This window comes from Sorghum bicolor, chromosome 1, assembly GCF_000003195.3.
Source record: "Sorghum bicolor cultivar BTx623 chromosome 1, Sorghum_bicolor_NCBIv3, whole genome shotgun sequence".
Taxonomy (NCBI): domain Eukaryota; kingdom Viridiplantae; phylum Streptophyta; class Magnoliopsida; order Poales; family Poaceae; genus Sorghum; species Sorghum bicolor.
In genome coordinates this window covers 16,953,509-16,978,122 of record NC_012870.2, presented here as the reverse complement: position 1 = coordinate 16,978,122, position 24,614 = coordinate 16,953,509, and the positions used below count along the sequence as shown (strand labels likewise).

The window sequence follows — 24,614 nt, the reverse complement described above, 5'->3', positions numbered from 1 at the left end:
AACTCTACTAGGGGCAGTGGTCAATCAGGTGTGGTACCTAACTACCCATACATAAGATGGAGGGCTGTTGCGGTCATCGCTTTCCATATTGTGTCATAGCCGGTCACAGCGGGGCTCAAGGTGGGCGGCAAGTTCGTGCTCTAGCTCATGCACGTGGCCATCTTCAGCGTCGAGCTTGTCCACATCCACCATCGCTCGGTACTCGCGGTGTTCGATGCGACCATAGCGAACCTCCCGTGCATCGTTGAGGCGCCCATGCTGCTGGAGCGCTGCAACATTGCTCTACGTCCCTGCACCAGCTGGACAACGCACCCCGCCATGGTTAGGTTCGTGTGCTCGTTGGGGCCACGCGTGTCCATGGCCACGCCTGCGCCCACCGAGGCCGTGCCTAGCTATGCCCATGAGCTCCACATCTCGATGCCACCCCATTTCACATCTAGATGCTGAAGGTGGAAGACGATTTTGACGAGTGGGTCCCACGTGGTAGTGACACCACATGTGGTGCCCAACTGTAGGGGAGAGGGGAGTAGGGCACGGGCAACCTTTTCACCGTGCGTATCTATGCTCGCACCCTGATTTGGCACGCCGCATAAACAAAAAGGTCTGTTTTTGGTAAACTTGTAAGATTTTGGAGGTTGTTTGGTTGCTAACTACGGAGTACAGTTTACCACACTTTACCTTAGACAAGTTTTACCAAGATGAGAGGTGTTTGGTTGACAACTAAGTTTAGATATGATTCTTTTTGGCTCTACATATCATAAAGTTAAAAAGTGTGAATATATTACTTTAGGCATGGTAAAATATGATAACCAATTTACTAGCCATACTTTTGTGGCTTGTCATACTTGCCTAAAGTTAGTTGTAGATCTTGTAGTAGACTATGGTTAACAACCAAACATGCCCTTCTTCTTTCTCCAATAGTATATATGTAAGGACAATTCTAAGAATGATATTAGAATGAACTATATTATTAATAATGATAAAAATGTAAATCTCCTCGAACAATGGTGAAGGTGTTCTCTTCAGTTTAGACTTTGGAGTACGATGATGATTCTCGTTTGATCATCACGATGTAGCCGCCCACGGAGATTATTAATTTTAATTTTAACATGGATCTAACAAGGTTTCTCTTCTCATAAATGAATCTAAAAATTTTCAACAGTTGACTATTTAGCTAGTTATTCTGACATGAACATAAAAATGTAGAAAAGAGAATAATCATTAGCGACGAGTAAATAACCTATCTATTCCATGTAGTCTAAGAATCTAAGAGAATGATATACGAGTCCAATTGTACATATAAAAATAAGATTATATAAAATAACTTTTTGCTTTTATCTCTCACCTCTATATAAACTTGTACTCCCTTCATCCATTTGTCGGAGTCATTTAGAGTCATGCGAAGTGGCTGAGGAGAAATTAATTCGGCCAGTGAAAGGTGCTGCATGCAAACAATTGAATTAATTAGACTAGTGAGAGAAACCGTATATGCTCGAGAAAAGGTGAAAATAGTGGTTTCTAGATGACTCCAATTCTTAGAGAATTTTTTTTCGATAAAATGATTCCGATAAATAGATGGAGAAAGTACATAGCTAACACCATTGTAAATGGCCTAATAATCATGGAAAAATTCTTTATACCAAGTTTGGTTTTAAAAAAACAACTAGCCGTGCGTACTTTCTTTGATATAACTTCCAAAGATCACGCATTTACTTGTGGCCGTCGGGACTCGGACCTGGAAGAGCGAACAGTCTCGCTGACCAAATCGACGGTCTGGAGCTCGTTGACATCCCGGCCGCCGAGCTCGGCCGGCAGCCCTGCGCGGCACGGCAAACAAGAGCGCCGCCTTGTTCGGGCTCGGGCAGCGGGCACCCGCAACCCCGAAGGCCGAAGCGCGTACTCCCGTCTCAAAAAGACAGTTACGGTTTACTTTCAAACCTCTTATTTGACTAACTCTAAAAAGTGATGACATAATGTTACATATCTATTTATATTTATCCTTTTTATAAAATTTAAAGTCGCCATAACATCTATGGTATTAGATAATTAATATTTACAATAATATATAGCTTAAAGACATATTTATTTAATAATAAAAATAGAAAATAGTTAAATCTTATCTCACTCTAATATTACCTCTTAATATGCCTCAGTATTATATTAAAACATGAGAAGTTTGATGCTAACATTATTTTTTTAATTTAGATTAGGATTGCTATGAAATATGAATCAAGCATCACATTAAATAGGCTATCATTAAATTTTTATAATAATTGGAGCAAGATAACTACAATTTTAATTTTACAGTAAAAAGCATAGACAAGCATTTCCAAAAAAAAGTGTACTAAAATTTATGATATTTTTTGTTTACTGCATGGATCTACATATGTGGAGCTGAACAAAATTTGTTTTATATTTTTTAGATTTTTCTATGAATTACTATATATTTATTATTTTTCAACCGATTTAAAAAATAAAAGAAAAGTAAATTGGAGATTTTATATTGGGAACTCTAGAAAATTTTTTATTTTTTTTCTCTTCCATCGTAACGGAGTAATATGAGATTTTGCATTAGGAACTCTAGAATGTTTTTTATTTTGTTTTTGCCCTTCTAGAAACTTTGGAGGGAGAAGGCGATCCTAAACCGAACACGGGGGCAGAAGAAAGTATTTGACAAACTGAAATTTTGGCTCTTTATAGATAGGTATAGATTATAAACTTTTTATATAAATATTATCTATTTTAATATAACTTATTTAATCATTAAAGATATATTAGTAATGATTTTTTATTTTATAATTTATATAAAAGTTTTAAATAAAACGAGCAAAGTAAAAAAATGTTTTTTAGACGGAGCAAGCCATACGAGCACCACCGACCGGGCGCGAGCGCGACACGAACTCGGCACCAACCCAAACCGGCTGCACCCACATCTGCACCCGCTCCGAAGCCAGGAGCCGTAGAAAAGCCAGCCCCGCAGACGGAGAGATCCCCGTGCCAGCCCCGCCCCGCCCCAGCCTAGCAACGCCCGCCCCGCCCCGCGCCGCGCCCCCGCCCGCCCCACCTCGCCGCCTCTCCACGCGACCCGCTCGACGCAGCCTGCTCCGCCGCCGCAGCCCAAATGCCCGCCCAGAAGCGCCCGCCCCCGCCACCCTCGCCGCCCCCCTCCGCCGCCGGCTCGCCCCCTCCCGCGTCTCCGCCGCCGCCGACGGCCGAGCCCGCGGAGAAGAAGCCCAAGCTGGAGGAGAACGGCAGCGCCGGCGGCGGCGCCGAAGCCAACGGCAACGCTAACGGTGAGCCGCTCGTTCGTTCGTTCGCCCTGCCGCCGCCCCTCCCACGTGGGTCGACGGCGCTCTTCTCCTCGATCTCCACGCGCTGATGCTGGTTTATTTCCTCTCCCGCCCACGTTGTTTGCCTTTGCTCGCAGATTCCGGCGCGAAGGCGGCGGCGGCGGCGGCGGAATCGGAGGAGTCTGAGTCGGAGGACGCGGACGCCGCAAAGCAGGAGTACGTGCTCGGACGCTCGCCAACCGTCCCCGTTGTTTGCTTGCTTTGCCGGTTGCCGCTCTCCTTTCCCCGTCGTCGTGGTTTCCTTCCTGATGCGTGCTCCAGATTTGCCACCGCTAAGCGCCCACTCGCGCGCGTGTTCGCTCTCTGTCGTTGGCCCGTTGATCAGCTCTCGTGCCTGAGCCGAGCCCGTCGGTCTTTTCCTAGTTGACCATGGCTGGCTGCGGATTTCTGGGGGCTGTATGCGGGAAGAGAGGCGACGAGCCATAGATGTAGAGCATGGTTTGCACTATTTTTTTTACCTGTGAGAAGCAGTATCTCTGTGAATTCCGTTGACACCCAAGCAACACAAGTTGTGCAGATGCAAGCGCTTGCTGTAGTCATCATCTGATTCATAAGTCCTACCTCTTATTATTAATAGAGCCAGGTTACCAAAGGGGGTATGAAGTTTGAGGCAGTCGTGAAGAGTGCTCAAGTTTTCAATCCTACAGTCTAGTGTGGGTTAGGGATGATACTGCAGATCTTTCCGTGCAGTTACAAGTAGAATGAAGTGCTTAATTGGTGGTTAGATATTGATCATGTTCCTTATTTAAGAAAACCTGTTGATCCTGCCTCTCTCCAGCAACAAGTTTCAGCTCACACATCATAATGCCCTTTTCGTCACTACAGTGAAACTGAACATGGAGTGTAGCTTTCAATGTGACTGCATCATCCTTTATTTACTGCTTAACAATTATGCTTAATAATTAAGGATGCCAGTTGCAATATCTAAGCTCCATCCAGCTATTAATTGAAACATACATTATGAGCTTGGAAGCCTATTCAGAATTGGTAGGTGAAGCTTTTGGCATACTGGTAGACCCCACCACCCCTAGTTAATTAAAGCTTTGAACTAGAGTGTTTTTAAATGCATACAGCTTTAGTCTAATTGCTGATATGCATACTGATGTACAGTTGCTGCTATGCCTATAGATTTGGTACACAGATTGATTGTAATAAGAGTATAAGATCACATGGCTATTTCTGCCTAGTGAAAAGATATTTCAATAAACTTTTACAACTTAGATGTTAATTATTCTGACAAAAGACAGTGATGAGGTAAGTGAACATTAGCCTTTTATTTTGTACTCTCGTTTCTCTGTTAGTGATGGGTATTGCTCCATGCATGTCTGTTATGGTATATGAGTCTGGCTCTTGCCTTATTTTGATGTCACACAACCAAATGCAGAGGACAAAAGCGAATGAAAGCCAAGTTTGCTTATTAGTTTGTAACAGTCATCTTTAACTTAGCTTTGGATGGTTATTATGTATCCAGGATAGTCCCAAGTTACATGGCCTAGGCCTGAATTTTCTTGTCAGCAACATCATAGTGCAAGCTGCCTACCTAGGATTTAGATGGAACATTCCAAGAAAAATAAAAACAAGGTTAACTTTTAGATTTTGACATGTAATCGGGGCTGAGCTTGAGCAATGTTGTTTGCCTCTGGACTTTAGACAGCAGATTTTACAATGTGTTTGCCTAGGATATTAGCTTCCCATAATTTCTAGCAAGTTGATAAACTATTTGTTTGCCTCAGTCATTTTTACATGCATGAACTGAAATGAAAGCACATGCAGTGTGTTAGTCCTGAACATACAGCGGAAGGGCCTCTAGCTGAGTTGGTTAGGTGGCTTGAGTAGCACTCATCAGGTCCCGGGGTCGATTCCCTGTGGGAGCAAATTAAGGCTGGGGTTAAAAAAGTCCCCTCGTCTGTCCCACGCCAAAGGACAGGTCTAAGTTCTGGCCTGGTCATGGTTGTTCTCACATGGGCTACAATGCCATTATGTATGGGTGGGCGGGTTTTCTTGATATAGGTGAGAAGGTCTCCTTAATGCAATGCCTGTGGGCTGTCTTACCCCTTGTAGGTCGATTTTTTTAGTCCTGAACATACAGCTCCTTTGTAAGCTCTGACTATTTCTCAAATTACACCTTTAGCACCACCTTCTGTAGCATATATGATCTATACTACTATACTAGAGTAATCTAGTGCTTCACCTCAAGTTTTTATAATTCTTATAATTTAGTTACATGATGTTCATTTTCTCTTGCTTTTCCCACCCATTTTAAAGAGTTTTGACACTTGCACTGACACTTGCAGGTTTGTACCAGTAAAATTGCCGGATGTACGCAAAGAAGTGCAGTGTCCCATATGCTTAGGTACCTACACAAATGCCATTTCTATATGGCTAGATTATTCATATACACATTGCAAACACACAATGTGACATTTCAGTATTTTGAAACCCACCTATACTTCAGTTGGAGAGAACCCTTGCCACAAAGATAAGAATTTTCTTGGACATGCCATTTATTAGGAGCTAGAGCCAATGGCTGGTACATATTTTAGTCATGCTTAACTAAAACTAACTTCATTCTGGCAGTAAATAATGGTTTCAATGAAGCTTTTGGTTTTCCATTTTTAATTTTGTAGCTTTTTTTAGCCAAATTTTTAACAGAAAGATGTTGCTTGCAGATATAACTCCTTGTCAATTTCACTCTTGGTGTCATACACAAACTCTGTAAACATGTTGCATAACTGAATGTCAACTTTAATTTACTGATTGTGGAACCATCTTATGCTGCTAGGCATCATCCGGAAGACTAGAACAGTTATGGAATGCCTGCACCGGTTCTGTAGAGAATGCATTGACAAATCCATGCGACTTGGGTAATATATGACTATTATATGGCATTGCTGTTGTGTTGTTTTGGCTTCTGAGTCAAGACTTACAGTTCTCTTCTTTTGTTCTATATTGTGACATGCATCCCTGCATGTTTCTTTGCATGTACATCAGACATTATGTCAGCCCATGTTGAGTAGCACAGTATTGTTACTTACATATCCCTTTGCTATATAGGAACAATGAGTGCCCAGCATGCCGCACACATTGTGCCAGTCGGCGTTCTTTGAGAGATGATCCGAACTATGATGCCTTGATTGCAGCTCTATACCCAGATATTGACAAATATGAAGAAGAGGTATTGTACTTGATATTTGTTTATTCATATTAAGACATTGATCCTAGTAAATGTTTATGCATTGTCCCATGTCCAGGAGCTAGCGTTCAACGAAGAGGAGAATGACCGCAATAAGCAGGTTCTTTTCTATTTCTGTTTTGCTGATACCAGTTTTATATCCACTTTCATGTGAATCTGTTGTGATGTTTCGCATCAAATATTCCCCCATCAGTTATGACTTAGGTCTCTAAACCTGCGTGTTACAAAAATGGTGTGGTATGATTCCCTGCTACTTCTCGTAGAATTTTGTCCCATGTGGATCATCCCTACATTAGCATTTTCTGGATGGGTAGTCGAAAAATCCCAGCTAAATTTCATTTATAAAGAATCAAATTTGGTCAACTCTGTTACCCCTTTTTTGCTCCTTTCAAAAGAAAATGTTTTAATGTGTCCAAGCATAGACAGGTGCCCTGGAATCACTTGGACTAAGTTGATATCGTAGCATTGAGCTGGTTGTTTGGTCCAACTACACTTCTTGCAGAAGGATAAGAATAAGTTAATGACAGAGAACTTCATAAATTTCTTCGAAAATAAAGAGAACTTCATAAAGGAATAAAAATGAAATAGACAATTTTTTTCATGTTAACTTTGTTAGTGGCAGAACTTCATTATCTTATTTGGAACTGTAAACTGTGAAGCCTGCTCTTTGTTCCAATGAGTGGAAACTTATGTTAACTACATGAATAGTGGAGTCATGAAACTGCCAACTTCCTACACTGGCTACAAAGTGCAGATGAATATTTAGAAGCCTTTCTCTTCAAGAACCCAAGAACATTGTTTTGATGTCCGTGCATATGTAAATGCCCTTGTATTCAAGTTTAACACCTATAAAGACCCGAACTAATGATTGACATATTTGTTTGCAATCTGCCATTTTGTTTCTCTCTGTATTTATTTTTACATCGAACTCAAGTTCATTTTCCTGATTAATGTACATGTGAAGATTCAAGCATCCATTGCTGAGGCTTTTCGGAAACAATCAGAAGTTATTGGGCGGAAGTCTACTGCCAAAGCTACTGCTGCTGCATTTGTAAGAAGATCACGCCGTAACATTCGGCCTAATGGGCAGAATACCTATTTCCGTGGCCGAGGAAGAGCCAATTCTGATGATGTTGCTCTGGCCGGTTCTGAAGATGAAGAGGATGGAAACGGTGAAAACTGTAGCAAAGAGGCCTCATCTGCTGAGGAGAGTTCCCCAGAGAAAAAGCCGAAACGACTGCCAAAATGGCCAACGCCACGTTCTTCACCTGCCCGAGGAGCATGCAATGACGAGGTTGCTTCTGATGAAAAGGATGATGTAGGAATATCCAAGGAAAATTTTAGCACATCTCCTCTACGAGCATGGGGAAAGAATGGCACTCGCAGTCAGACTCGCCACAGTAGCTTCAGTGGTTCAAATGGTAGGATGGTCAAGGGTGGGCGCATGATCAAGTTGGTTGAGTGCTTACGAAATTCTGACGACAATGACGGCGAGGTGAACACAAAAATGCTCATGATATGTTTCCTTATTCATTACAGTGTTGCACTGCATTGCATTAGTGACTGACTTTATTTGACAGCGTGATGTACATCTTTGTCTGCTTCCACTTGATGGACAAACGGCACCAAATCTGGAGAAGTCATATCTGTGTTGCGGCCCAACTCTCTCCATCAAACAACTTTGTCAGGTCAGTACTTATTGAAACACTTGTGCATTGTCTACTATCAGAAATCAGAACTTACAGATTGATGTCTTTGTGTAGTTTGTTGCCAGTCAGACATCTCACAAAGATGAAGAAGTTGAGATGTATGCGCTGAAGCCTTCTTACAGCAATCCTGTCAGCACTAACCCGTCTGGTCTCGACAAAGCAAGGCTAGCAGGGGAGCAACGCCTTTCAGACTTGCGCTCCTCATTCACATTTCCTAACGGTGTTCTGGTGAGATCAAACACTTTGATTATCTGATTAATCTCGTTCACATTTCTTCTAAATGTTATACTTTCATTTCAGGAGCTGGTGTATGCCATAAAAGTGGCGAACTAGATGCTGGATAAAGGCCAGTTAGTTCAAATGGAAGTATTTTGTTTGTACATATTGTCATCGTGATCCCTTGATGAAATGACAGGTTTGGGCTCTTGTATACAACTGAGAAGGAACAAAAACCTTGGGGGGAGACCAGTTGGTGTATAATTAGCTTGTGAGGTGTGAGATAAATGTGTGTAGGTCTGTCGACCAGTAGTTTCAGAAGAGTCAGATTGGCTTCCACAGTTCACCTCGCTGTCAACCCAAAATTCGGTCTGCACTGCCAGTACTCGGGGAGTTTCTCGGTTGGGTGAAGGCTGAGTTCTCCTCGGGTGGTTAAGTTCTTTTGCTTCCACAAGTTCACCGGTTTCAGCTTTTGGAATTCATCCCTTCATATTCTTCAGACCGCAGCCAATCCGTGCTGCGAACGACTTCCCAGATATATATGTAACAGAAATCTGATTTAAAAAAGATATGTAACAGAAATTACTTTTTTTGTCGTTGCTTTGTATGATGACAAAAGGTCAGTCGTATTTAACCTTGAGATGATTATACCTGAGCGTTACTGTTTTATTATATCAAGCTGTTGAAGTCAATGTGTGATAAACAAGCTGCCATGGTATATATATCCATAGCAATCATGTACAGTATTCACCAACTACACTATCCGAGTCCAACGAAACCCTCGTCAAGAGATCTCCAGAAAAGAAATGAACCACTAGCAGCCTAGTGTTTTATAGCTCACACCACCCTGACGTGTTTACTCTTTGCTGCAATAGATCATACACAAAGTGCTACTACTGACAGTGTAACCACCCGTCATTCTATCAACGGCTTACTCCCACGGGTATAATCCTTCATACATCAAGAGAACAGAGAATTCAGACGGTTGACATGATCATCGCATCATTCTCCCTTGTCCTTGGTGGGCATAGACCTCCAGATCCCAGCCAAAATGCTACCGTAGACCGAGTGGCAGATGCTCGAAACAGCACATGGAACAGCCGTGAGAGGGTTGCCGAAATGCTTGGTTGCAAGGACAAGGCCCAGCACTGAGTTCTGAAAAAAAATATCAAAATCGTTCAGATATAAATAAGGCAGCCGATTGTACAATTGGAAGGGCATAAACTGAGGTCGGTGTCGTAGGTCTTTGGAAACATGACAACTAAAATGAGGAGACACTTGGTTCACCAACACCAAGTGATTAAGAGTTGCCTGCTTCAGTTACCTGCATGCCAACCTCAATAGAGATTGTTCTTGCAGAAGAGATATCAATGCCAAGTAATCTTGAAAGAACATAGCCGAAGAAAAAGCCAGATGCATGCAAGCAACCAACAGATAAAACCACTTGCGACCCAGATGCTAGGATTGCTGAAGCGTTCTGTGCAATAGCATTGCCACAGAGAACAGCTACTGTCGCTACAGCAATGAAGGGCATCAACGGGGACACTAAGTGAACCAGACCATTGCAATACTGATTAAGTAGAGCACCCAAAAGGACAGGTGCGAGGACAACCTGAAAAAAAAAAACAACATTAGCCAGGGGTCAAAAAAATTAGATGTAAGACAGAAAATAAAAAAAGAAATTTGCAGCACCTGAGATGTGGACACAAACAGTCCCATTGGATCTACTGCAACATATTGCCCAGCAAGTTTGGATGTCAGGAGAGGGGTCATGAACTGCATCAGGGAGCAAGATGTGGATAAAAAGCAAAAGATAACAGCTAAGTTGAGGATTACAGATGTGAGAGTAGAACATCACCGCTGCAGCAAAAGTGCTTACTGCTGTCATCAGGACTGAAAGAGCAACATTTGCCCTGCAATTTGAATATTAGTTTATCTAAGTCTCTTTACTTTTCAATACAATTCCCTATTCCTGAAATTTTGTTTATTTTCCTCCATTGACTTTGAATTAAATGCAAATGCACTAACTTATTTCAAGTTAATTTTCCTTACTAGTCAGTTATATCCACTGAAGATTCAAGATATTCATCACCTTGACATTCGTTAATCACTTAAAATATATCATTCTGCCAACATTTCCAGATTATTATAGTTTTAAGTTTTAACAAGGCTTGTGATGGCATTTATTCTTGGCATGACACTTTATTTTTTCATTACCTTGCTAAATAGGTCACAATGTTGCTCGCTGTGCCTGCAGATACATTTTCCTTCTCAGTTCAAGTGCCAGTAGCCAATCTATAGATAAAAAGGAAGGGAAGTGCATACACACCTCCAGGGCAACAGGCCACTAAAATTAGTCCAGCAGCATAATGGGATGGCAATTTCAACAGCTTGCTCACAAAAAATCCTGACAGTGGCATCACCTGTACATAAATCACTCACTCTGGATTTTTTCTTGCACATGGAGGGGAAAAACATAAAATACATATCCATGTCATCACCGATTAAATATGCTTATAAACAGAAGATGCGCCAAATTTTACAAGGGACGACTCTGCAGTTGTAGTAATAGTCTCATAGATAACGAAGATGTAAGCAGTATGGTTTAATATTTATATGGCTTTTCATCCACTTACAACAACGGTAATCATGATATTTTTAGTGTTTAAATACCTACCTAAAAGTATTTTTCAGGATGCACTTATGACTCAATCATGATGTGATATGTGGAACCTAGGGTCAGGCCCCAACTTGTTGAAACTTCTGCATAGTTCATGCTACAAGGAAAGTTTTTTTTTTCCTTTTTTGGTCTCTGTTATGCAATTCACTGGAACTTATTTCAGGTTTTGCGAATTGTTCCTGTTAGGGAAGAATTTTTTTTAGAAAGAATCCTGTTAGGGAAGAATAACCTCACACACCATCGATTGAGTCTAGGGTTGCAAGTATATACAAAGGGCCATAAGGCCTACATGGGCCAGAAAGAGAGAAAACAGAAAATATATGTCTGTATATTAACAGTAACCGGTATTGGGAACAATGAAAACAACCATGTTTCTTATACCAGATGTTGTGGTGTGATATGCCTTTGCTACCAAGAGAGTAGGTTTGTTGAACCGGCAGGCGTGGAACCTCGACATGGTAGGTAATGTGATAAACTCTACAGCGTGTTTGGTTTGTTGGATTGACTGGCACGGAACCCAACAATGCAGGACATCTTCGGACGTTTTTCTTTGGATGAGTTGATCCCCACAAAAGGCTCGCCGGTTGGCTTAAAATGGACAGGTCCATGGACATAAGGAACCATGGATGCAAACCAAACAAGTTACTAGGCTCAGATTTAGGATTGGATGGTTCGATGGATCACCTGGTGGCTCAATCCAAATAGGCCACTAGTGAAGGGCCGTGACAATAAGCGTACAAACTCTAGAGTGTGTGGGTTGGGGGGGGGGGGGTAGATTTATTGCTTTCTTGCTTCCTTAAATCATCAAACGTAGCATGACTGTACTATCTGACAACTTCATTTGATTCCCTCTTTTCTAATCTGCTAGCCTCAATGATCAGGATTCCATCTTCACTATACCAAGTCACCAACTCATGTAGTCATGTGGACCTCCTCTTAAATCTTAATGGAGTCTGTGACAAGGAAAACTCTAATCCTAACTACCAAATACACTAACGTTATGCATCAATAGTGTAAATGTATGTGTATTTTGAACTCACAGAATATGATTACAAGGATTCAGACATATGAAGAACCAAAAAGGGAGGAACTGACCGTGTATTGCAGTATAAATCCAGCAGCTAACTCCCTCGGCATCAATAATGCGGTTTTGAGGTCATCCAAAGTCAATGTCATTCCCATCCCTGTAGGTATAAATCATATACCAATTACCCCACTATAAATACAATGGTTCCCAAATGAAACCAGGGCTGAATAACACGTCCAGGTCCAGACACAAGAAAGTAAACACTCCTCAGGTTGCACATGTAAAGTGACACCAGACGTGAGTACAAGGTTATATTAATCGTAGCTACGGCAATTTGGTTTAATCCATGAACTGAAGAGTGCTCGAGAATTTGGTCCTGCTGCCTCCACCATAATGGCACAGTAAAGAGAACATCTTACGTAGAAAAAGCCAAAAACTCGTATCAAAGTGAGATTGTGAGAATATGCAAAAGATGCCGGATTGTGCTAGAGTACTGAAATTGTACGGTTCTTTTTTCAAATCTTCATCTTCTTTTCTCCTAATCACTTGCCTGTCCTTTATCATTTTGGGATATCTTTCCTTGGTATCAGCTTGTGCATTTATTCAGTGATCTCATTGCTAGCAGCTGTTCTAATATCATATAGACTTATAGAGGACATCAACAGAGCTAATAACCCCACAGGGGAAGTAGAGTTTTGAGTCCACTTGGGCCTTGTTTAGTTCCCAAAAAAATTTGCACCATGAGGGGAAGAACAAGTACTAGCAACTAGCGTGGGAACGGAACTACGGAAGGGAAGGAAGGCGCCGACCGAGCATTGTGAAGGAGAGGCCGAGCATCTGCGCGGTGGGTCCGACCCAGAGGAAGGCCGGCGGCCGCCAGAGAGCCAGCGCGCAGGCCGACGCCACCCACACCGGGAACCCCAGCGACAGAGCCTCCCCGACGCGCACCACCGCGCCCCGCACGCCTCCATCGCCGCCTGGAGCCTGGGAGGGCGCTGCATCGGCATCGGCGGCCGCGCGGCACCCGGTCCTCGACGGAATGCCGCGGGCGCGGAGCGGGGTGGCGGGGCGAAGGCGGAGGCAGGCGAGGCGCGGTGGGGTGGACGTAGCATTGAGGCGCCTGTGGGGAGCAAGTAGGATACGACGGGGGGCGGTTACCGCGGCGGCGGGAGCCGGCGGCGAGGGGCTGAGGAGAAGCATGCCGCGGGACGGAGTGAAGGAAAACTGAACTGCCGTTGACTGGGCAGAGTGAGAGCTGAGATGTGGGGTGTTGTACGTTGATCAGGGGTTTAGAAGTTGTTTATAGTTCCTCTTTCGTCTAAAAAAATCTGGATTTTGATCCATCCATTTTATATGACATTTTATATTTTATCATCCAAAGTATTACTTAATATTTTGTATCTTGTATTTTATGGAAAACTAAACAGTAAACACACTCATTGATTTATGATTCGTGGAAAATCTGTTACGGGCTATGAAAAAAAGTTATTATGAGCTATAGTTAGTTTGTGGGTGTAAATTATTTGGCTAAAATAAGTATATAACATATTCTCTCTGTTTTTCTTCAAATAATTGTGAAACGGCTTTCTATTTTTATACGTTTTGAAAAACAGAAAGCCATAAGCAGGATCCAAAGTGTTTCTAAAACTGTATTACACGAAATTAGCTGCTTCTAAAAAAGTAGAAGCAATTTTAGAAGCTCAACCAAATATAACCTAAGTTGTTAGATCCAATACCGCTCTAGACCTTTTATCATCCGTTCTTTTCTTTCTTCAACTTAAGTTACCTGTTACCGGGCGCAGCTTCACCACTGTAGGTCGGATAATATTCGATAGCATCCTTCCGGAGAGCGAGGACATCCAATCACACGATTCTTTATATTATTCTTTACTCCATTTGCACTTAAGAATCTTCAATGATTTTGGAAACCTAGCAGGTTTCTGATGCTTAACCGTCACTTTCTGACAAATATCACATGAAGCCACATACTTGATAATATCAACTTTTATCCATTTTCACTTAAAACGCTATTCCAAATCTCATATATCGTAGCCCCTGTTTGGAACAACTTTTCTAGCCCTCCCTTAAACCCCAAGCTGGACAACTTGAACAACAAACTTCTATAAGACTATCCACAGCGTTGCAAAAAATCGATATTGAAACTCTCTTTCTCCTATTTCAGCATTGAGTCATACCATTGTGGTCGATGTTGAGTTAAAAAAAAAAGGTGACACCGAGGCATGTTCTTGCTTCGATGCTCATGTACTAGATGCTTTCTCATGCACCAAAAACCAAGATAGTGGATCTGACACAAGTCTATCTGGTGCATGCACGTCGACGCACAATGTTGTCGTGTTTTTAGGCATTTTCTTAGCATTGATTTAGTTGGCATAAGCATTAATTTTTCAGCACCGGACACATTGCGAGTAGTCAAGAATCATGCGAAGAAAAAGCTTAGCGCTTGGTATGACATATTCTAGGGGAGGAAGAACACAAATGTTCAAGCCCCGACGAGGATGCCAAGGAAGAGGAGGAGCTTGGCGAGGAAGATGTCGTCCATGCCCATATGTCGTCGCCATCGTAGTGCCTTCTCACGAGATCCGTTGCTGCCCTGTCTCGTGGTCATCACTTGCCCCATCATTGTCAAAGGATGAGGTAGATCCATAGCCACCGCTGCTCCCATCTCACGGGCATCACCTAGGCACCAACCATTGTCGAGCTCGGCTGCTTTGGCTCTAGTGGTAGGGAGGGGAGAGGGAGACGGAGGCAGGGCCAAGCATCCAGAAGCAGTGTCGAGCAAGGGGATGCGGACGTGGGGCTTTAGCAAGTGGAAGCAACACACAGGGCTCAAGGCGATTATGCGTTGATGTTGAAACGATGCGAGGAAAACAATCACGGGCAAAATAAGTCTTCGAAGAATCATTGTGTTTGGCACCCTTGGACAACTTCTTTTCGCTTGAAGCTATCTAGAAGTGTTTGGCTAAACAAGACCTTAGTTTCACCTAGATGCACAATATGATGAGTTCCCTTAAAATCTATTTTCACCTTAGCATTCTAGGCATTGTTAAAATCCATTTTTACCTCCGCATTATGTAACATGCAAAGAAGGTCCTCGAAACAAATGGCACGATAAGCAATAGTCAATTGACTAGTACTAAGGGCTTTTCCAGTGGTGCTTTTAAAGTGACTCATGAGAATATTTTAATTGGCACGAGTAATGGAGCGACCCCTTTAGCAAATCGATGCATAGAGTATGTTAGGAACCGATCAGAAAATATGAATCAATTCATACCGATTAAAATAATACTCATACGAAAGAAGATGAGAAGAGAATGGATAGGAGACACAGTTTTTTTACTCTTAAAGTCATATGCCCTCACTCTCCCACCTATTGGATTCGCTTTGAGAAATGTGCAAATACATATCTCAAAACAGTTTCGTGTTGAGATGTGTGTTTGCACACTTCTCAAAGCGAATCCAATAGGTAGAAAAGTGAGGGCATATGTCTTCGAGGGCAAAGAAAACTTTACCGGATAGGAAGTACCAGTTCGCTTGTGCAAGTGTCTTATTCAAGAGAACAAAATAATCTTTTATTTGCTTAGCCCACAGAAAAAGTCGACTCACCATTGTAGATCTTTGAAATCGACTCACTACTGCAGCTTACATGATCTCTCTTCATAAAAAATCGACTCACCACTATGGAAAGCTTAATGGCACTACCCCACGGGTAATAATTGAAAAACTACCCCACAAGTATTCATGAAAGTATCCACTGGCTAGCCGACTCCCCTAACGAGATATGATCAGATAGCATGTCTATTTGCTTGGTTAATAAATTATGATTGAAAATACTATTTGCTGATTTATTGTGAGAGAAAAATATTATTAAATAATTAAAAAAAATACTGTTAAATAGCTTGTAGATTCGACAGAAAATGAACAAGCTTGCCGATCCGATCGAATCTTCACGGGTGCCCGAGTGCGATTACAAATGGCAAAGTCACGGTCAGCAAGCCCAACACGGCAACCTGACGAGTGACGACGACGTGGCAATCATTTTTCAGTGATTAGTTAGGGCTTTGTTTAGTTTCAAAAAAAATTGCAAAATTTTTCAAATTCTCCGTCACATCGAACCTTTAGACGTATGCATAAAGTATTAAACATAGACAAAAATAAAAACTAATTGCATAGTTTGGTCGAAATTGACGAGACGAATCTTTTAAGTCTAGTTAGTCTATGATTGGACAATATTTGTCAAATACAAACGAAAGTGCTACAGTTTCTATTTTCTAAAATTTTTTGGAACTAAACAACGGATAATTATTACTAGCGGCAGAGCCAAACTTGGGCTCCGTTACCCATCACGGTGCATTATGTTGTGATCTGATAAATCTCGCATTCCCCTGCTGCCGCACATATTACGGCCCTGTTTGGATCACATGAATTTGAAAGGAAACTGATTCCTATGGTTTGCTTACGTCAGTCACCGTTTGGAACAAAAAGAACACTCTTAGCCTTTCCTCTGGAAAGGATTCTTCGTCTCCATAAAACGTAGGAAATAAAAAATACAGTTCGAGCTCAAGGTTTGGTGGAAGCCCGAGGCAAAGAGGTAGACGAGAAAATATTGGGCGATTAAAATCCGATTAGGGAGGAGATAGAACCAGAAAATCTATATTTTTGTCTCGTCATCACCGGTGTACGTCGCCATGAATAGCCCGCCCCCATCTCGCTTTCCTCCATTGACTGTCAACGGAGGTCTCTGAATCGACGGCTGAGCTTGATGGCTGCTCGCAAGCACGCAACCACCATCTCACTCCGCTCATTGCGTTGCTTCAATCCTTTCTCATACTGATCCAGCAAAAAATGAGCGAGATGCAAGACATTGAGTGTGTTTGGTTGCAATCCACATGTGGCCAGGGCTCATTTGGGCTAGAAAATGGGTGTTTGGTTGAAGAAGGCTTGGGGCATGGCCAACTTGGACCAACCATACAGAGATAGCCTGACCAGCTTTGAAAGCCCAAATCGGGCTTCCCAACTGAGCCAGGCTCTAGCCAGCCGCCAGGCCGTTCTCGTCACCGCTCTTCGTCGCGTTGTCCTTCTTCGTGGTGTGGCCGCCACCGTCGCGCTAACGTCGTCCATGTGCTCGGCGTGCAGCCGCAAGCCAAAGTCGGCCGCCAATGCGGACCCGACCGCATCGGACCAGCTGCCCGGAACGGGCTCCGTCTCCGGCGGCAGCGGCGGCGGCAGTGAGGAGGCTGCAGACGCCAGGGAGGGGGACTAGGAGGTGGTGAGGCTGTCGTCGGAGCTGGCGACGTGCGGCGCCATCGACCCGGTGGCGCTGCCGTCGTCGACCTCGAAGCGACGACTGTCTAGATCCGCGTTCACCGCCCGCAGAGGCAGAGGCACGACTTCTCCAGCGCCATGGGCTCCTCCCACGGTGAGGATGCCGGACCTGATGCTGGTCCCAATGATCAGCGCCACGACGCCGACCACGCTCCCTCTCTTCTCGCCACAGGACGACGACGTGGGAGCGGGAGCACCCGGACTTGGCCGCAGCGCGGACCTCCTTTGGCCTTGGCCATTCGCGCGCACCACTCCTGGCCCTGGGTCGTCACGCGCGCGCTCGCCCATGGCATGGGCGTTGCTGCACCATGCAGGACGCCGCCGCAGAGGCTTCTCGACACACGCGCGCGCTGCCGTACACCATCACCGTCTTTCTGCTCACGTTCGGCTCCCTGCTCATCTTCCTCATATGGACCTGTCATGTGGGCCACCAGGCTCCACCCGGTGCCCAGGCTCTCCGCTGCGCAGGTGAGGCCATTCTCGCCGCGATGACTGCAATCTCGGTCCCCTCTTCCTTGGTAGTTTGCTGATTCGTAGTACAACTTTTGCGGCTGCAGCTGGGCATGATGGGAGGAGGAAGATCAATGCGTGTGTATGCCAGGTGTTTGAGAAAATGTCTCAAAGGAGGTAAACTCACCGGCCCAAGGAAGAGGTAACTGTATACAAACCAAATCAACCAATCAAACACGAATTCATCCTAGTCAGGCTCAGCAGCGCATGCAACCAAACAAGCAGGTCTTGGCTTACTAAGGGCAGGCTTGAGGTAGCCTGGCTTAGTTTTACTGGCCAGGCTCATATAGGAAACAAACCAAACACACCCATAGAGAGCAATGAGACGAGGATAACTGGATAAAAACTAAAAGAAATGATAAAAAAGCGGTGAATTCTTCATAGACTTCGTCCACGAACCCTAGACCCTAGACCAGAAAGAGAGTTGTAGAGCTCAAATATCGCATGTGATCATTTTTTATTAGTTAATGAAAGTGCTATTTTTCTTTTATTGTTCCTGTACCAATTCCTATGTTTTGGATTCCTGACGTCACCTCTTATTTATTCTTGTATTTTTCAATGCTCTGTTTTTCAATCTCCGTATCTGTGTTTTCTTCTATTCATGTATTTTTCATTCTTGCGTTCCAAACAGGCCCTACATAGATCGATACAATACCACTGTCTGTTTGTATGGTGTGTGTATGTTTAGGCTTAACCAGCGAGAGAACAAATCCTTGTCTGGGTCCATGCAGAGTAATTTTGTTGTAATACATGTCCTCAGCGCCGCTGCGCCGGTGATTATTACACATCAAGACTTGTAAATTAAAATGGAAGAAACAGGCACAGTTACTAGTACACGCCCTGGCCAAAGCAAAATATTTACAAGATGATGGAGAACAGCCAGTACACACCACACACACAACAGCAGCAACAACAGGGCTCCCCTTGAATGGCCAAGCCGAGTCAGAGGAACTGACCAGACCAAGTACTATACCAAGTAAATACTCACTACTCACTACTCACTACTAGGAGCGACTGCATATCACTCATCACTCCATAATAACACATAATAAAGGACAATTAAACGGCAAAGTCTTTATCAGCAACAGCGACAGCAGAACTGCAGAAGTACTATAATAATAGAGCATGCATGCGTTTTAGATAACCACAAGGACCAGCAAACATGATGGCCTGACAGAGACGCCGGGCCCTTCATCATCCTCGGCCTCATCCGATCGATCTAACGGTGGTTGCTCCTGGTCTCGTCGCTGTAGAGCCTGAAATCAAATATTGACAACATTCCGTGTCACGATATTTTGTTTGCTAAAGTCCAAATGACACCATTGTTTAACTAGATCGTTTTCACAGCTTAATTATTTTTGCGTACTATATTAGTGAAACTATACATACGGAGTATATTAATATTATTAACTAAAATAAATCTGGCCACCAGCGTGCTTGTCCTTTAGGCCTTATCCGTTCCAACAAAGTAAACACTCAAACAGTGAAGTATAGCAGTCTCTGTCACTGTCTCACTCTTCTCGGTCGTGCTTCTGGATTGGCATGCCACGTGAGCGAATCATGGTTATTGGCTAAGTGGATCTCATATTGCTTTTGCTTATTATTATTTTTTTAATATTGTGTGTGTGCTGACTTCACCAGTGCACATGTATCGTCTTGATTATGGAACTTTCTGGGTGCTTGTAACAGAAACTAATTAAGATCAACCATTCATTTAGCTAAACAGGGCTCATGAGAGGAAGAGTGGGAGAGCAGCAGCACAGCAGCCCAAGTTTGTGCTTATAGAGTCTATTTGTTTGGACTTATATGTCGAATCCGTCAGCTATTTAGCAATATTTTTATCGGCATAATAAATCATCGAAAAATAGTTTAAGTTACGGGCTCATAATTATTAGTTAGATGCTGGATCTGCTGTTGAATGAGCAGATCACGTGGCTAGCCACACCGACGTTGTAGGTGTATCTGCAATTAACCAAGTGATTCATAGCCACCGACGGGGCAGCGAGATGATGCATGCATGCTTCTGCTTATTGCTACTAGTACTTACCAGTCGTAGACGGTGGGGGAGTTTGGCTGCGGGCGGTCGAAGAGGTTGGCACCCATGCCCTTGGTGGCCAGGTTGCTCCCCGGGTGGAACACGCTGCGCCACACGTTGCTGGCGCCCCGCGGCGTCGTCGTCGTCGACGACGACGACGGCGTCACCGGCGTCGTCGGGGTCGACGGCATCGACTGCGTCCGCTTGTAGCTCCCCGCGGCTCCGGCATCCGCGTCTAATTATTTATTAGTATAGTAAAAAAGAAAAATAAAACGGTGGTCAGTACGTTATATCAGTCAGTGAAACGAACCTTGCAGCGCGGGCAAATTATTAGCGGGTAATTAACTTGTGTAGGATTTTACTGCTAGAGCATGCAGTATGCTTGTTCCCGAACGACGTAAACAATGAGGGATTCATTCATTTCTATAATTATAGGTTGGACGATGACGATGAGTAGGACGACAGTAGAGTACCTTTGTCGATGAGGATGGGGCGGGCAGTGGCGGCCTTGCGGAGCTTCTCGAGGCCCGTCTCCGGGTGAGGCCCCGCCACCACGTCGTCCCACAGCTTGTCCAGCATCTTCTTTCTTTCTTCACTCACAAAGCCACCAAGATGGGATGGGATGGATCTAGAGAGGTCCGGCAAGTTAACGAGCAGCGCGCGGGTACAGGAGGAGCAGCGAGGTGATGGCCTCTCTATAAATCACGGAGGGGACGAGTGTCCGGACACCGGCCTGGTCAATGTACCGCCCGCAAGCCAAGGCCGCGATGGAAGCTTTTTTTTTTTTTTTTTGCCAGCAGATAAGTGCGTTCAGCCGGTCATACAGTGGATGGTTATGGTGGCGTGGGCCTGTTTACTCTCTTAAAAAATTGAGCAAAGTGCATACCCGGTCCTTATACTTGTTGAGGTGTGTCACCCCGGTCCATAAACTCTCAAAACGACTACTTAGGTCCGTAATCTTAGTTTTTGTGTCGTTTAAATCCATAAGCAAAGATGGTGTGGTGTGTTATTGCAATTAGGTCCCTTAGTTCTGTAATTCCACCCGCATCCCTTCGTGACCCTTCGCGTTCATCGTTACGACTTGCGGCGAGGGCGGCGAGGGCTACAAGGCGGGTGACTGAAGGGACGACATCAAGGGCGCTAGGAGCAGCGAGAGTCTCTGCCCTACCGGAGCAGGAGAGGCGGGCGACTGAGCACCGGAGCGGTGACACTGCGGCTATAAGGATGGTTGTGTCGCTGCGGCCAAAAGGGGCACCTCCCCCTGTGTACGGTGAGTTTGATCGGTGCTTTCTCTTCTTGATTCATCTGATTTGGTATGCTCAGAGGATACACATGAGGTAGAAACGCAAGATTTTGACATGTCCAGACGTTGAATTGGAGCAAAATTTTAGGGTTTTGGCATTTTTTGTCTTCACTGCAATGTACTTTATTTTGTTGATTTTTTGTCTATTCTGTAGGTGATCGTAGAGATGTATTCACAGTAGAGATTCACCATGGTGGTTTTTTTGTTGGTTCTGGAAATCTCAGATCATATGTGGATGAAAGGGTGTCTTGGTTTGATAATATAGAAGCAGATACGTGGTCTTCTTTGTGGTTTTCAGACTTTGCGAGCAGTTAGGCCACCAGAACAATCTAAACTTGAAGGTACACTGGCTGCTACCAGGAAAGACAATACAAGATGGTCTCCGTCTCATACTTTTAGATGCTGACACCAATGTAATGGCAAGATGTGCAGAGGATGTGAAAAATCTAGTAGTATATTTTGATCATCAGGACTTGTATGATGAAATTAATTGGGATGATTTTGTTGCAAATCCAGTGCCTGAATTGCCCAAAGTCATTAGCCCATGCAAATCACACTATGCAGAGAAGAATCCTACACAAAAGTTGCCTGTTTTCTACACAAATACGGAGAACATTAGAGTGGATCAAACTGTTGACAATGAGGCAGAGAGTGGGAGTGAAGGTGATGTTTTATGGGACAGTGATAATGAGATAGAAGAGGGAGATGCAGATCTATTTGAGGACCTTGTTTCTTCTCATGTGAATGTGGTTAAAGACAACAAGAAAGCCAAAGGAAGCAAATTGAAGACACTAGCTATATCTAGACCTATACAGGGAAGTGATGAAGAAAACACTGATGATGAAGATTTGGACCTTCCAGAATCAGATGGGGAAGGTGAAGTGAGACTAAGGTTTACATATTTTAGCGAGGAAGATATGCAAAACCCAACCTTTCATGTTGGCTTAGTGTTCCCAACTGTCCAGAAGGTAAGAGAAGCTATCACTGAGTATAGTGTCAGGAATAGGGTTGAAATTAAGATGCCAAGGAATGACAAGACAAGGGTAAAGGCTCATTGTGCTGATGGTTGCCCATGGAACCTATATGCTTCTTTGGACACTAGGACCAATTCCTTTGTGGTTAAGACTTACTATGGGGTACACAATTGCCAAAAAGAGTGGGTTCTGAAGAGATGTACTGCAAATTGGTTGGCTGCAAAGTATATGGATTCCTTTAGAGCAAATGACAAGATGAGCATTACTGGTTTTGGAAGGACAGTGCAAAAGGACTGGAACCTTACACCATCAAGGAGCAAACTTGCTAGAGCGAGAAGATTGATCATGAAGGCTATTCATGGGGATGAGGTACTGCAATTTAATTCCTTGTGGAATTATGGAAATGAATTGAGGAGGAGTAACCCTGGAAGCTCTTTCTACCTTAACCTTGAGGGCAATCTATTTAGTAGTTGCTATATGTCACTAGATGCTTGCAAGAGGGGGTTTCTTGCTGGCTGCAGGCCCTTAATTTGCCTTGATGGATGCCATATTAAAACCAAGTTTGGAGGTCAGCTACTTACAGCAGTTGGTATGGACCCTAATGATTGCATTTACCCTATTGCTTTTGCTGTTGTTGAGGTGGAGTCATTTGTTACATGGAAATGGTTTTTAGAGTCCTTGAAGGCAGACCTGCAAATTGACAATACATTCCCATGGACAATAATGACAGATAAGCAGAAGGTATTGTAATTATTTGTCATGTTGTTTGGTAGTCCAACATTTGTCATGTTCTTTGGTTGTCTAATAGTTTCTTGTTTCAGGGTTTAATCCCAACAGTGAAGCAAGTATTTCCTGAGTCAGAACATAGGTTCTGTGTTAGGCATTTATATGCTAATTTCAATGAGAAGTTCAAAGGGGAAATCCTAAAAAAACAATTGTGGGCATGTGCAAGGTCTTCTTCAGTCCAACAGTGGACCAGAAACATGGAAAAGATGAAAGATTTGAATGTGGATGCCTACCAATGGATAGAGAAGATGCCTCCTAACACATGGTTAAGGGCTTACTTCTCTGAATTTCCCAAATGCGATATATTGCTGAACAATAACTGTGAGGTATTCAATAGCTACATTCTAGAAGCTAGGGACTTGCCAATACTTAGCATGTTGGAAAGGATAAAGTGCCCACTCATGACAAGGCACTACAGTAAGCAGCAAGAGATAGGAAAACATATACAAGGTGCTTTTTGTCCCAAAATTAGGAAAAAAGTTGCAAAAAATGCAGAATTTGCAAATATGTGCTTTGCTTCACCATCAGGACAGGGTGTGTTCCAAGTGCAGATAAAGGATTACCAACACATAGTTGACATCAATGCTAGGACATGTGACTGTAGAAGGTGGCAGTTAACAGGGGTGCCTTGTTGTCATGCTATCTCATGCTTGCGAAGTGAGAGGATCCCACCTGAAAGTGTTCTTGCTAACTGTTATTCTGTGGAAGCTTTCAAAAATGCATATGGATTCAATATTTGGCCTTGCAAGGATAAAACTGAGTGGGCAAAGGTGAATGGGCCTGAAGTATTACCACCAATTTATGAGAAGAAAGTAGGCAGACCACCAAAGTCTAGGAGGAAACAACCACACGAAGTGCAAGGAAAGAATGGGCCAAGACTGACTAGGCATGGTGTGGTCATGCATTGTAAATATTGTTCAGATGCTAACCATAATTCTGGTGGTTGCAAGCTTAAGAAGATGAGTTTTAGTTCAGAGGAAGTAAAAAAATTAGTGGCCACAACACGTGCTACATTACAAGAAGCTGAACAACAAGCTGCACAGGCTACAACAAACCAGGAAGGCCAAATACAAGAACAACCACCACAAGAGTACCCTATCAATCAGGTGTTGAGGCAAGAATGCCAGGCTGAGTCCATGACACAAACCAGCACAACCCTGTTGAGTCAGATGCTATGGGAGGTAATATACAGAAAATCAATTGCATATTAACAATGTTTTTTTTACAATATGTGTTAGACCACTTATTTATTTGCTTGCGCAATTACATATTTATTTGCTGCAGGGATCTCACTCTACATCACTATCTCAGCCTCAGGGGCCATTGCCAGATAGTGCTTTCATTTGCTCCAATCAACCTGTAGCAAGACCTGCACCACTAACCACATGCACAAAGGCAGGAAAGGCAGTTGCAGGTAGGAAGAGGAAAGCCACAGGACCAAGCTCCAAGGATGGAAATCAAGCACGTGCAAAAAACTCCAAGCCAAAA

At 43.5% G+C, this 24,614-nt stretch overlaps 3 protein-coding genes across 3 annotated transcripts; 1 reads left to right on the top strand and 2 right to left on the bottom strand.

The window, feature by feature from the left end:
* On the top strand, positions 3,063–9,064 carry LOC8065145 (putative E3 ubiquitin-protein ligase RING1a). The gene is made up of 10 exons (XM_021447590.1): positions 3,063–3,293; positions 3,428–3,506; positions 5,645–5,703; positions 6,133–6,214; positions 6,405–6,525; positions 6,602–6,643; positions 7,508–8,038; positions 8,124–8,231; positions 8,307–8,480; positions 8,553–9,064. Exons 1-10 carry the CDS (start codon positions 3,122–3,124, stop codon positions 8,583–8,585), a joined length of 1,401 nt encoding a protein of 466 aa, XP_021303265.1. The 5' UTR covers positions 3,063–3,121; the 3' UTR covers positions 8,586–9,064.
* LOC8065144 (probable sodium/metabolite cotransporter BASS1, chloroplastic) lies at positions 9,114–13,464 on the bottom strand. The gene is made up of 8 exons (XM_002464310.2): positions 12,985–13,464; positions 12,244–12,332; positions 10,798–10,891; positions 10,686–10,719; positions 10,327–10,381; positions 10,161–10,244; positions 9,793–10,080; positions 9,114–9,623 (listed from the first exon to the last, which is right to left on the bottom strand). The coding sequence occupies exons 1-8, from the start codon at positions 13,373–13,375 to the stop codon at positions 9,471–9,473; spliced, it is 1,188 nt and encodes a 395-aa protein (XP_002464355.1). The 5' UTR covers positions 13,376–13,464; the 3' UTR covers positions 9,114–9,470.
* Positions 18,755–20,763, bottom strand: LOC110433518 (dormancy-associated protein 1). The gene is made up of 3 exons (XM_021455820.1): positions 20,537–20,763; positions 20,076–20,298; positions 18,755–19,284 (listed from the first exon to the last, which is right to left on the bottom strand). The coding sequence occupies exons 1-3, from the start codon at positions 20,640–20,642 to the stop codon at positions 19,248–19,250; spliced, it is 366 nt and encodes a 121-aa protein (XP_021311495.1). The 5' UTR covers positions 20,643–20,763; the 3' UTR covers positions 18,755–19,247.